This window comes from Eucalyptus grandis, chromosome 6 (genome assembly GCF_016545825.1).
Source record: "Eucalyptus grandis isolate ANBG69807.140 chromosome 6, ASM1654582v1, whole genome shotgun sequence".
In the NCBI taxonomy this organism is placed as follows: Eukaryota; Viridiplantae; Streptophyta; class Magnoliopsida; order Myrtales; family Myrtaceae; genus Eucalyptus; species Eucalyptus grandis.
The window spans coordinates 23315585-23329302 of record NC_052617.1 but is presented as its reverse complement, the minus strand read 5'-3'; the positions used below and the strand labels follow the sequence as shown (position 1 = coordinate 23329302).

General features: G+C 38.0%; 1 protein-coding gene across 1 annotated transcript; it reads left to right on the top strand.

The window, feature by feature from the left end:
- The first annotated feature begins 7161 nt into the window (after positions 1 to 7161).
- Positions 7162 to 12881, top strand: LOC104451714 (wall-associated receptor kinase 4). Its single transcript, XM_039315810.1, has 3 exons — positions 7162 to 8088; positions 9750 to 9836; positions 11556 to 12881. The coding sequence occupies exons 1-3, from the start codon at positions 7221 to 7223 to the stop codon at positions 12095 to 12097; spliced, it is 1497 nt and encodes a 498-aa protein (XP_039171744.1). The 5' UTR covers positions 7162 to 7220; the 3' UTR covers positions 12098 to 12881.
- The last annotated feature ends 837 nt before the right edge of the window (positions 12882 to 13718 follow it).

Genomic DNA, 13718 nt, shown 5'->3' with positions numbered 1-13718 from the left:
TCTAAGCCATTAAAAAATGTGTCAACAATTTATTTATCACAAATTAAATCACAAAATAATGTGGCATCATACATTCTTGTGGTCAATTAATTACCGAAAGCATGAGACCAACGAAGTGTGCCTTCATTTAACCAGCAATTACATACTACATCATCTAGCAAGCATACCTCTCTATATATTTTTTGGAAAAATAGATCATACACACACCATTATAAAAGAAATTTTACATAGGCAGCCTTTTATATCCTTAATTTAAGGATTATAGCTACACACTCTTTCAAGTCAATGGTGTATGCGCCCACTCATGTAAAATAATTTTTTTCCTATAATTAATCAACCATAAATAAATTTATTTGTTTACACTAGTTGTATATCCTATAATTATTCCACATTTTTCGTCGATTTCTATCGCAATTAGTCGGATCAAATCACCGGATCACAATCAAGACTCCAAGAACATAGATCAAGTCACTACGGCTCGAATCGGGATCAATTGAACCACCGGCTCAAGAAAAAAGAATTGGTCCAAGAGATGAACCAAAACTTAGAGAGAGAGAGAGAGAGAGAGAGAGAGAGATTAGAGAGGGGGAGAGGCTAAGGAGAGAGAAAAAATTCGTGCAAATGAAGATCCTATGCCGAAAATAGAAGAGATTCCCACATTAAGTGATTTTGGCCGTTGGTTCGATCCTACCGCCAAAATCTCAATCTAACGGTCAAAAATCCATTTCGAAGGCTCCATTATGATCTTGAGGTGTTTGGTAATTGATCTAGTGGGTTTAATTTGCAAAAAACTAAGCCAAAATCAGGAATTGCGTCAAAATGTCTAATTATTGGTCAATTTGCAATTTGACGAAATTCAAGGACCAATTTGTAAAATTTTGGAAAATTGAAGGTGTGGAAGTGAAATTGGGATTGAGAGAGTTCCAGTCAGAATGGAGGCCAAGAACCGGCCAAAAGATCCTGAATCGACCAATCCCGCGGCGGCGGCCAAACCGACCGGATCAATTCGTTCCGGTTCGGCCAGATTTTTATCGGTTCTTGACCTGTTTGGTCTGGTTCCCGGTGTTTTGTCCACTTGGGAGCTTTGTGGGTCAAAAATTTATGTAATTTGACCCCTAAAGGACCTAATTGAAGAGGAATTTTATTCTTTTATGAAGAAATTGACCAATTAAGATACAATTCAGCTAATCAAACCTTATGAATGTGATCTAGGGGTCTTTATTGACCTAATTGAATGATTATCATGAAAAAAAAATAAGTCGAAACCATGGGTGCTTTGAATTGGGCCTAAAGGGCTAAAATGGTAAAATTTGCAATTTAATGGGCAAAATTGTAAATTAACTAAAATTAAACTCAATTAGCGTCAGAATTACCCTATCTAATGAGCTACCCATAGGTAAGATCACTTACCGCATTCAAATTGACCTTGAATTGAAGTGCTCAAGCTTAGGTCAAAAAATGGATCTAGGCCTAATATTAAAATTGGACCTAGATTCATGAAATTAAACCATAGTCATGAATGGGTCAATTCGAATTTTGTCAATTGAAACTTAATTGCTTGACTTTCTAATGCTTTGGAGGATAAAATTCTTCAAATTGATGAGCTCTTGTGTGAATTTTGCAAAATTGATCTCGAATTTGAACTTATCTTAAGAAAATGAGTGAGAAAAAATTGTCCGTTCGCAAGTTATGAAGGGTTGATTTTGGTCCCCTAATTAGGGCTTAAAACGGCAATTCATATTTTGACTCGGTAAATCACGAAATTGAATGCTCATACAAATTTCAAATAGTCCCTAAACCAAATGTCAAAGAAGGAACTACATCTAATTATGACTAGAATAAAAGTAATTTTATTTTTGGTTGATTTAAAACCTAAAACTGAAAAAAATCAGAAATCAAGGTTCTTAATAGAATTTTGTGAAACTTTTTTACACAAAAGTCAAATTGGCATTAAAAGAAATATATTTGTGCATTTTTTTTAAATTTTTTGGGTCAAAGGTTTGACCAAAAGTCAACAATTTAGTTGACTTTTCCTAAAAGGTTGATATTTTGATCAAATCTTTGAATTTTCAAGAAAATGATTTGAAAAAAGTGAAATTAAAGCTAAATTGAATTTTTTTTAGTAAAAAGTCAATTTTTGACTCGGGGTTGACTTTTGGTCAAAGGGTTGACCAAAAAGTCAACCTGAAAATCAACTATTTGACTTTCCGAGTTTTTCTTGAAAATAAACTAAAAACTGCTTAAAAACGACAATGCAAAAGAAAGAAATGAAAAACAACATTTGTTTTTATTGGGAGATAGAGTTTCGTTGCAATCAGAAACCTAAGTCTCAATTTTTTATGTTTTAATGATATGTCGACTAAAAATCAAGTGTCAACAAGTCAAGATGGGTCCTTACTAATGACAAGTATGAAGTCACATGTGTTAGTGTTGGTGAGCTTCATGACCCATATAAACTCGTATATGCATGATTTCGAACTCACTTATAAATGGTGATGAGACAAGTAAGGAAGATATGCATAGTGGTGGAGAAATGCATGACATATATGAATTCACTTTTGTGCGTGGTGAAATGCGTGACAAGTATGGACCTAGCTAAGTATACTCTTATAAATGGTACTAAACCAATAGGTGATAGTAGTGCATCATAAAATATTAGGTCATATCATATGCTTGCTTATAAGTGGATGAACTTGCAATATGGTTAATGGTTTTATTGGCATATCGTGTTAGTAAAGAAGAAGAACTCGTCCATGCATAATTATTGTCTTGAACTCATGTTATTAGATTGGTACTAGGTTAAGTGCTAAGACGATCTCCTACCTTAAACTTAGAGATTTCATTTACTGAGCTTCGATACATCATTTATTTTTCAATGTGTAGGATGGTCCCTTTGGGATATGACGGAGAAAGGGATGACATGATGCCTAAGACCATTAACCCCCAAGTTGGGTGGTGGCTTGCTTGTGAACTAATATATGAGTAGTAGTACTAGTGGGCCATAACCTACAAGTCCCAGGACTATATATTGTGATAATAAGTACTAGTATTTGTATGAAGAAGAAGCATATGTATTAAACTCGTGTGAATTTCTTATATGGCATGTTGTGATATATTTTGTCGTGCTTTCGCATGCGTAATTATAATTATGAGTATAAATGGAAAGGACACTTGCAGTGTGTGATGTAGCTAAGGCATCACATAATCACCTAATACAATCTATAAATAAGCTCATGTATTCTTCTTCAATTTACATAGAAATATATAAAAATTCTCCAATTTTATTATCCACATAATTCTTTAACTATTTCTTTTTTTTTTAGGAATCCCACTATCTCTCTTTTCTTTACCTTTACTCTCGTATTTCGTCGTGTTCTTCGAAAGACTTCGAGACTTGTAAGTCTTCGTGCACCGTCGCCAAGTCTTCCCGTGATATCATGCGGTCGCCTGGCCCAGAGGTTGTAGTGCGGAACCTGGCCTCACTTGCATGAACCGGAGCACAAAATCCCGATGAATTTCAGCTGTTAGACGATGTCGATCTTATGTCGAGCTCACATAAATCAACGTTGGATATCTACTGAGCTCATTTACATACGGAGCATATTATTTATGTTCGGGTGCAGGGTCGGGCCAACTGGGTCCTCACAGGCTAATGAAAGGTAGTTCTCTATGTTTCACTTTTGTCGTGAAAGACGTTACTTTGGATTGGTCTCGATCGGAGGGGGCAGGGGATAATATAAAAAATGACTGCCCGAAAGTGGATTCCATGATCGGAAAATTTGTTGGTTACTTTTGTCCTGTTCGAATCATTTTGCTTTAAAACCTTAAATTATTGATTGGATGATTGAACGTTTGATTTAGAGGCGTCCTCCGTGTGACACGTATTAAGCAACCTGATAAATATACCAATAACTTTTAACACTAATTATTTTTTAGTAGTAGTTGTATTTAATATTTATAAATCAAAACCTTTTCCATATAGAATACTTCACCAGGACTCTTCAAAACTCATTGACAAGATTGCATGTGTTCATATGGGGGAGTGTCTAACGCATCTTCTTCCCAACTGTGTACTCATGATAAAAATCTAATTAGAACACCACCGACTACAAATTTCTGTACAAGCAATTTTATATGTAGTTGACCCGTGATTATATTCCTACTGGATATAATGAATGAGTAGAAAGACTTAATAGAATATGAGAATCATAGGAATAACAGGCAAGATAAAATTTGAGAGGGAGTGTCGGAATTCAAGTCATTGTGCATTGAGACCATGGTAAATTTAGGCCCTGTTTAGTAAAAATGTTTCTGTTCTCCGGAACATAAATTTTTGTTCTTTTGCTCCAAAAAAAAAGGAACGGAAACGTGTTTGGTAAAACTTTTGTTCCCTAACAAAAAAATAGATTGATTTTTTGTTCACGAGAACAGATTTGGAATAGAAAAAAGTTACTTCTTATTCCCGGAACAATTCCGAGAAACAATTTTTCTCTCTCTTATCTTTTCTTCTTTTTATTCTTCTCTTTATTTTCTTCTTTTTCTTTTTCTTTTGGCCGGTCGCCGACCTTGGCCATGGCCTAGTGCCGGTGATCGACCGACGAGGGCTAGCAACCTTGCGCAGGGTCGCCAGCCCGAAGACGCCACACCACGCCACGCCACGGCGAGGCTCGTCGCGCCATGGCAAGGCTCGTCGGCTCGAGCCTCACCAAAGATGAGCTCGGCCTCACCGGTGGCCCGGCGAGGCTTGCTCGCCACCGGTGAGGCCGAGCCTCACTAATGGTCGGCGAGGCTCCGGTGAGCTTGCCGAACCTTGCCCAACCTATCGCTGGTCGCGGCGACCGGCGATCAACTACAAAGAGGAAGAATGAGAGAAAAGAAAAAGGAAAATATAATAAAATTATTAAAAAACTAAGATAAACAATAAAATAATACAATTTTACCAAACACATTTCTTTTCCGAGAGTAGAAACTTTGTGCAGCTTACCAAGACATTCTTATACACAAAAATTGTTCTTTAGAAATAAAAAATATAAAAACTATTTATGTTCAAAATTGTTCCCCGAAACAAAAACTTTACCAAACGTGCGTCTTACTATTTTTAAGCCATTGAAAATCACGTCAATAATTTATTTATCACAAATTAGTTCACAAAATAATGTGGCATCACACATTATTGTGTTCAAACAACTTAAAACTTAGGATTTCATCTCATGTAAAGTTGTCTTTATCAAGGTGCCTCGTTGAACGACTAGTGATGACTAAACGCCACGTCAGCAATTAGCTGAAAGGATTACATTAGAATTTCGTGCACAAATGTTTAAAGTGTTATCGGCAAAATTGAAAAGTTAATAACTGAATTGACATGTGCAATAGAGGTCTCCATTATTTCGTGAAAATAATGGAGGTTGGCATGCTTTTGTCACGGCCGATGAAGCCGCACGTTGAATGTTAGATGGATCAACCCCGCTTGCGTCTCTTGATTGAGAATATGAAAGCGCCGTCGCTGTCTCCATCACGTAATTTTTCAAGGAAATCGGGAGACCTGCTTGTCCGGTCTCCTCAGGAAATCGATAATCTCGTTTCTTGATGGAAAATCCCATTGAATTCTGTATTTATAATTATTTCTTTTGAAACAGTTGGCCACAATAAAAACAACGAAAAATCTCAATAAATATGATCAAACGCTCTATTTAAGTTTTTGGTCTTGTATATATTTGATTTACTTGTGATCTTATACCCTGATATGGCCACAAACATGAACTATACAAAATTTTTCTTTGTTATTTTCCTTTTGTACGAGTTTAGAATTGTAAGGCCATCTTAAACATAACTCTAATAAACCGTTTAAATCTCATCATAATTCTAGGGCCATGTTAGTGTCACCTTGAGTTTGGTTAACCTTATAAGTCGTCTGGCCATGCTCCCGTAGAGGAATCTAATAATCTATGGCCGATAGGTGACCATCATTTTAAGACATTACAGCCACCGTTATGCTAGTAGCGCCCTAAAATTTCTATAATAAATAATATAATAATTTCTTTTTGGTACCTAATAAGCTAGACATTCAAAGAATAGATCTCACTTATTTAAGACCTCAATTGAAACTTGTCATATCACTAAGTAAAAAAAAATTAGAAGGGGTTCTTTATGGATTTAGAATTTCTTAGGAAAAATTACCAAAAATATCATAAATCTATCACATTTGTGTCAATTCAGTCTAATTTTTTTAATTTAGCCAAATTAATTTGTCAATATAATTCATATGGCCAATTATAGCCAAAAATCACTAACTAGATGCCAATTGTCAAACATGGCACCGTCAATGTTGATATAGTCAATTTTTACAATCTTTTCAAAAAAATTGAATTTTCCTATTTTCTTTTCTTTTCTTTTCTTTTTTTTCTTTATTGCGGCCAGCTAGGGCTAGCGAAGGCCCAACGACTCTCACTGACCACTGGGCAAAGTCATGCAAGCCCTTGTCAATCGCGGGGAGGCGACCCTCATCGGTGGCCGTGCAGGCAACCCTCACCAAGCCCTCTCCAACCTTTGCCTGTAGCTAGTCTCTGGCCATCAACGAAAAGGAAAAAAAATATAAAAATTAAGAATAAAAAAGAAAAAGTTCAAAAAAATTTAAAAATCTATCCATTGCTAAGACTGTGAACGTCACATAGCACAATTGGTGTTGACTAGGCCACTATGTCAACCTTTTTCGATATAGCTAAAAGGACTACATTGGCAAATTATCAATAAGTGTAAAACTAAATTAGTACAATTGAAATGTTTATAATCTGAATTAACACAAACACAATAAATTTAGAATAGTTTTGGTAATTTTCACGAATTTCTCATTGCTATGTGTACTTGTTTTTTCTTAGATTCAGGAAAGAGCAAAGTTTACTAAGCAGCCTCAAAATCACCATCATGTATTCATTTTCATCTATTGTGACCATCCCTTTCACTAGGACAAGGATTAAGGGCGCATTACCCTTTATGTGTAAAACCTCTGCACATTTTTTTTTCAATTCTTTCTTGCATTTGTTGACACATGCAATCGGGTCCCTCCAATTTGTTCTATTGACACAATGTGCCCTTCTGCCCTCCGTTGTTGTATATAATGGGTTGGGGAGAACGGCTTCCACTCTATAAACACGGACAGAAGCACAAAGGTACCAAAACAGATAAAAATTACGTGAGAGAGAGTTTGAGAGAGTTTTTTGGGAATGAAGGTAGTGCATTGGCTTCTAACGGTGGCAGTGGCCTGGTGGTTTCGACAAGACGGAGCTGCCGCCGTGTGCAAAAAACATTACCAGTGTGGGAACGTGACCGTACCTTATCCATTCGGGCTCGAACCCGATTGTATGAGGTCCAAAGATTTTTTGCTCAATTGCACCAACGCCGAAGGGAGCGGTTTTCGACTAATGTTGGGGAATCTTATGATACGCAAAATCTCGGTCGGGGACTCGACCATGGTCGTCCGCCTCCCCGAAGCATACAGGTGCTACAATCAGAGTGGCAAGCTAGTAAATGAAAGCAGTCCTGTGGCCATCAATCTACCTCCAAATCCTCGGTACAGATTCTCAGGAACCCGGAACAAGCTCACCGTCGTCGGCTGCAACGCCCTTGCGTCCGTGGCCGATGAAAAAGGGACGGTCAAGAGCGGTTGCGTCTCCTACTGCAGCGGCAATGTCAACTTCGCCAACGAGACCACTTGCTCCGGTCAAGGTTGCTGTCAAGCATCCATCCCAACGGAGCTCAAGACGCTCAACATTAACGTCTCCTTCCTCGACCAAAACGGGTCGAACTCGGAACGCGGCCGCTGTGCACGGGCCTTCATGGTGGACAACTGGTCATTCAATATCTCAAACTTGACTCTCCCGACGTTCCAGGATGTGGGTAACAACTTGGACCTTGTTCTGGACTGGATGGTCGAATCGGACGACATTTGCGACAAGGCCAGGTCAAACCTGTCGAGCTATGCCTGTGGTAAAAACACGGATTGTAGAAACTTCGGGAATGGACCGGGTTATCGTTGCGTTTGCAGGGATGGGTACAATGGGAACCCCTATAATCCCTCCAAAGGATGTAAAGGTAATTCAACGAACCCAACTCATTCATTATCGCACTCGAATGAATTGTCTGGGTAATTACTTAATCAACATGCAAGAGCCTGATGGAGAAGTATTGTATCTACCTACTAATTCCATCTAGTTTTACCCCATTTAATTAGCCGCCGTTCGATTTGCGCTGCAACCTCTTCCTCCACTCTCCGCCTTGCAACTCACGCCATTGCGGCTGCCACCGTCATCCGCCACCACTTTAGGCGAGCCAGCCGTTGGACCACCACAGCCGCCTCTCTCTCTCTCTCTCTCTCTCTATCTATCTATCTACGCTGATACACAATTTTCCCTCTCCTCCACCGGCAACGGCACCTCCACTTTAGAGATGACATTAAGTGCCACCGCCACTGCAAGCAACAAAGATGACCTCTCTCTCTCTCTCTCTCTCTCTCTCTCTCTCTCTCTCTTCCTTCCTTCATGAGTCTGGCTGGTACCTCATCTTGGCAGTCACAAGTCCCCAGTACCACCACTGTAAGCAACAAAGATGACTAATGTCTCTCTCTCTCTCTCCCTTCATGAGTCTGGCTTGTACCTCATCTCGGCATTGACAAGTCCCCAGTAGTCAGTACCACCATTGCAAGCAACAAAGATGACGACTCTCTCTCTCTCTTCCTTCCTTTATGAGTCTGGCTTGTACCTCATCTTGCAGTGACAAGTCCCCGGTACCATCTTCCTTGCAATGAAGGAGATGAGATTTGCTTGATTAGTCTCTTCCATGAGCAGAAGAGACTAATGAGGATACGACAAGGCCGTGGCTCGACAGTGGTGGGGATGGTGATGCCATGGTCACGATGGCTGTAGTTAGTGACAATGGGAAAAGAGAGAAAAGTGTGTTTTCTCATTGGTATAATTTTAATAGGAGGTCTATATAAAATTTAAGGAATCTTGCCTGGACCGGGGTCTATGTCTAGCTTCAATCATGTGAGTCACTTGATCAATAATTATGATAGATTCGATCAAGTAAATCCAAATATAGAGAAAATATCTCTCTTGAAGATTCCAACTTTTTGCCTACTCGAATAAGTGAAAGGTAGTAATGTCAAGATCATCTATAGCAATTCTATCCTCATGTTGCAATGTCAAGATCAATGTCCCCCTTCCCCTTAGGACCTATATATATATTCATTGAACATGGTACAGATACTAAAATGCATTTAAATGGACAAATCTGTCGACCCCATCATATTTAGTGATATATATGCATATTTATACATCCATTTTGCTCATAGAATAGTGACTTATATTAATAAATGCATGTACACATGTCAAGATCAATGTCCTCCTTCCTAGGCCAAGTCGTCGTCCCCAATGACCATATCTATTATGGCAACAATGAAACCTCACCTCCCTCTTGCAACATAGGGTTTCATCCATCATCGCAAAAGTTCAAGGCAGCGTCAATCTCCGTTGATGGCAACAAACAATGCCATTGTTGAGCTTAAATTCAACCAGGAGAGAGATAGAGAGTAGAGAAAGAAGAGATATCTTAAGAGAGAGTGGATACATGTCGCAATAATACAACCAAGACCTGAATGGGATAGCATTACCTAACTAATAATCCCTACACCAACCTATTCAATTTGTTTTTGCCATTAATCGAGATAAGTTCAATTTGTCTTTTGCATAATGTAGCCATTTGCTCATTTGGAAAGAAGTACAAAGGAAAGAAGAACAATAAAGACCGTTGCCCAATTGCTCCTGGCGCCATAGCTGGTGCAGGTAATTCCAAATATATCCCTCCATTCATTGGATGGTTTATATTCTATTAACTTATATTTGATTTTGCAGTAGGTTTGCATATTTGTTTTAAGGATTATTAGCCTGTGTAAATTCCTGGTAAGCACAAGCAGACCACGCGTTCCTATTCAGTCCCAGGCTAAACCCGTTTACAACTTTCTTTTGTTTTTCTTTTACCTCCCTTCTAGCCTTTTTTCCCGTTTATCTGAAGCTTGCACTTTGAAACTACGTTCGTGGGAAGATACACTGCAAGATCCAAGTGAAAATCCCTCCTCCGACCAAACCTGCAAATCTTGAGCCAAAAAGAACAACTAGACCAGCAGATTTCAAGAGGGAAAAAACCCCTAAAAATCTCTAGCGAAAAGTGAGCGAATTTGAACTAGTAAAAGGAAAAGTAAAAAGGAGCACGATATTAAGTAATAGCATATCAAGGTGATTGTTGAAGAAGGCGATACGGTTGGATTATTATACTGTGCCATCTCAACATTATCTTATTACGCCGTGACGGCACAGTATAATAATTCATATTTTAATTTAGACTTTATAGTGGATGTATTAGTCTTTTTCAGGTTATAAAAATATTTTCTCATTTTAAATAAAGCTAATGAAATTATATACACACACTAGAAAATATTTATTTAAATGTGGAAAGTTTGGATAATGATAGCAACAAAAAAGGAATGGATCTGAACGTGAATGTTTGTGGGCACGGGATAGCCATGGGGCGTGAGAACTCTGTGTTCCGGGGGGCACCACCTTGAATGGGGCAAATTTTTTTCCGCAAACCCACCCCGTGTACAATTTAAAGAAGAAACATATGTTTGTTACAAAAATATGAAATAATAATAATAATAATAATAATAATAATACCTCAATAATACCTCAATAATACCTCTAATACCACAAGCAACCCATGACGCCGCCCTTTTTGTAAAATCCACCATGAGGCCTTTCTTTTTAATGAAAATTATAAAAACGAAAAAAAAAATGTCAAATGGTCGTCTAATAAGTGGATTAGTTTTTTTTTTCTTTGAGAAAAAGATAAAATCTATGAAAAGAAAATGTTTTTGGTCTTTAGTTAGAGAAAATCTTTTCAATCATGCATTGCATTGGTGGGTTATGAATCATACGTATATATATGCGAATATGGGTGACGTATATGTCCGTAGCCCCGTCGGTTGGAGTTTCCTCTAATAAAATGGATGGAAAAACATTTAATCATGATAGTGATAACGTGCATAAGTGGTTATAAAATTCCACAGAGTCTTCGTACCATGTGTAAATGGAAAGAGCTAAAACAATGTGAGGTGAATGCTTTCTCATTCTCTTTTGTTTTATTACTAAGCGTCTCCATTATAATCAAGACAGATATTTGAGGAGTAATAGAAGACTTTGGTTCATTTTGATTACTTGTTCAGTTTATGATGACACGTGTCATTTTTTAATAAGAACTTTTGTAAGGATTGTTGGACCATACGTGCAACCCATTTGTTACATAAACCATTTCCGTTAACATTTAATTGGGTGATTATATTTTAAAATATTGACTAACTTCCAAATCGATAGTGATCGATGGATTTTGCGCAGGAAAAAAAAGTAAATGTTTGTGTGTTCGAAATTTATTTCTTTAAATGAATTATGTGGATTGTACGAGGATTACATGCTTGAATTACTAATTTGGCAACATATACTCTTTGGCAGCAATTGCTGTGTCCGTCTTCGGCGTAACTATTACTGGTTCTGTCTCGGTCACAATGAGGTTGAGACTGAGAAAGATCAACTTTAGACGAAATGGAGGAGAGCTCTTGCAACAACGCAAAGTCCAAATCTTCACGGAGGAAGAGCTGGCAAAAGCAACCAACAACTATAGTGACAATAATAAGCTCAACAACGACCATTCCAGTTCCGTTTATGGAGGGATAATAGCAGGGAACACCGTGGTCGTGGTCAAGAAGCCTCAAGATGAGCACAAGTCTATAATAAGGCAGGATTTCCAAGATGAACTTGAATTTCTGATGAAAAAGAGCCACAAAAATATGGTGAAGCTCAAAGGCATATGTTTGGAGACTGAAATACCATTGCTGGTTTATGAATACATTCCAAATGGCACCCTCTTCAAACTCATCCAACAGAACGAGTTGACATGGGAACAACGCTTCAAAATAGCTGCTGAAGCTGCTCTTGCACTCAATCATATGCACTCCAACACACAACCCCAATCTTTCATGGCAATATCAAATTAGCAAACATACTTATGGGTCGAAACAACTCAGTGAAAATATCCGATTTTGGAACTTCGGTACTTATATCACCAGAGCATAGACATATCGTAGCCATTCAGAAAAAAGACTCCCTGCACTACATCGATCCGGAATATTTAGTCACTGGCATGCTAACAATTCAAAGCGATGTATATAGCTTTGGAGTTGTCCTTATGGAGTTGCTCATGGGAAAGAAACTTCATGTTACGAAGTCTGAAAAGTCAATCAATACCATCCATCATTTTATCTCTTCCGTGAAGGGTGACACACTCTCCGATGTCATAAGCTTTGAGAGTGCTAGTCAAGATGAAATGAAGAAAATACGAACCGTAGCTGAGATTGCAGTGAGGTGCTTGGACCAAAGCGGTGCGAACAGGCCGGCAATGAGCGTTGTGGCTGAGCAACTCGCCAATGTCTACCCGATCTCGACAGATAAAGAAGAGGATGAAGAGAAAGAAGAGGATAAAGAGACCAAACGAGAAGTGGATGCAAACGATCTCTCGAGCTGTCTTTCCTGTCTGGGAATGGATTCCTGCATCTGATCCTTTATTACCATAGCGACATGTCTGTCAATTTGCCCGTAAGGACTTCTAGGGTTCATCATGTGCTTTGAATATATGTTATGTGTGCCATTTGCTTTTGGACTTTATATTTGTGGAAGCATCTTTGCAAGTTCAAGCGTGAGAATTTAATATAATATATGTAAAAGCCGTGTGTTGAAGTGGACTTATAGGAGGCTGACATATAGCCTTCGACATTATCATAATCTCTCTTCCCGTTTATCTTTTCTTCTTCTTTCATAATCTCTTTACATTATTCTAGTTGATTGAATAAGAACAAAGAGTTCTTATCCAAACCTATATGAGAGGATCACAAGATCAAGAAAGAAGAATCAAGGAATTTATTTGATAATAACTTCATCGTGGGCTTAGAATTTTATTAAAAAAAACTCGCAACATGAAATTTGATTTGGCGAACCCTCCGTCCAAAATTTGGATACTCTCTCTCTCTCTCTCTCTTCTTAAATGAAAGCTTCTGCGTTCTATAGATATCGCACGCTAAGGCTCTGTTTGGGAGCCCTTGGGTGAACGAAATTGGAAAACATATTGTATAATTTTAAGATTTCCTTCCGTTTTCTCATCTCGCGGAAAATTTAAAATATTCAAGCTTTTTCCACTTAAATTTTCATCACTGCCATTTTCCCCAATCTCCCAAACACAAACACAGCATCACTAACAGTGAAATGAATAGAATGAAAAACAAATAGTACTTTGTAAAAAAGTAACAAAATCGAATGAAAATTAACAGAAATTAAAGGAATAGATTAGTGGGGATAACTTATTTTGGCTTAATGGAGTGCGAAACCTCCAGAGTTCAGTGATGAGTGAAAAATATGATGACGGCAAAAAGAATAAGAATTGCTAATTACAATATTAACACATAACTAACAATCAAATTAATTAAAGAAAGCTAAAATTAATATAATCACCACAAACGAAAGACAAAACAAAAGCAAATGCAAGAAACCTCATTAAGTTGGGGGGGGGTGGAACCGACCATACATTAAGGAGGAGCAGACATTCAAGAAAGGCAATTACTTGTG

Coding starts and splice junctions, on each gene's coding strand:
- LOC104451714 (XM_039315810.1), top strand. CDS start 7,221: ATGAAGGTAGTGCATTGGCTTCTAACGGTGGCAGTGGCCTGGTGGTTT. Junction 8,089..9,749: donor TCCCTCCAAAGGATGTAAAG/GTAATTCAACGA, acceptor TGCATAATGTAG/CCATTTGCTCATTTGGAAAG. Junction 9,837..11,555: donor TGGCGCCATAGCTGGTGCAG/GTAATTCCAAAT, acceptor ACTCTTTGGCAG/CAATTGCTGTGTCCGTCTTC.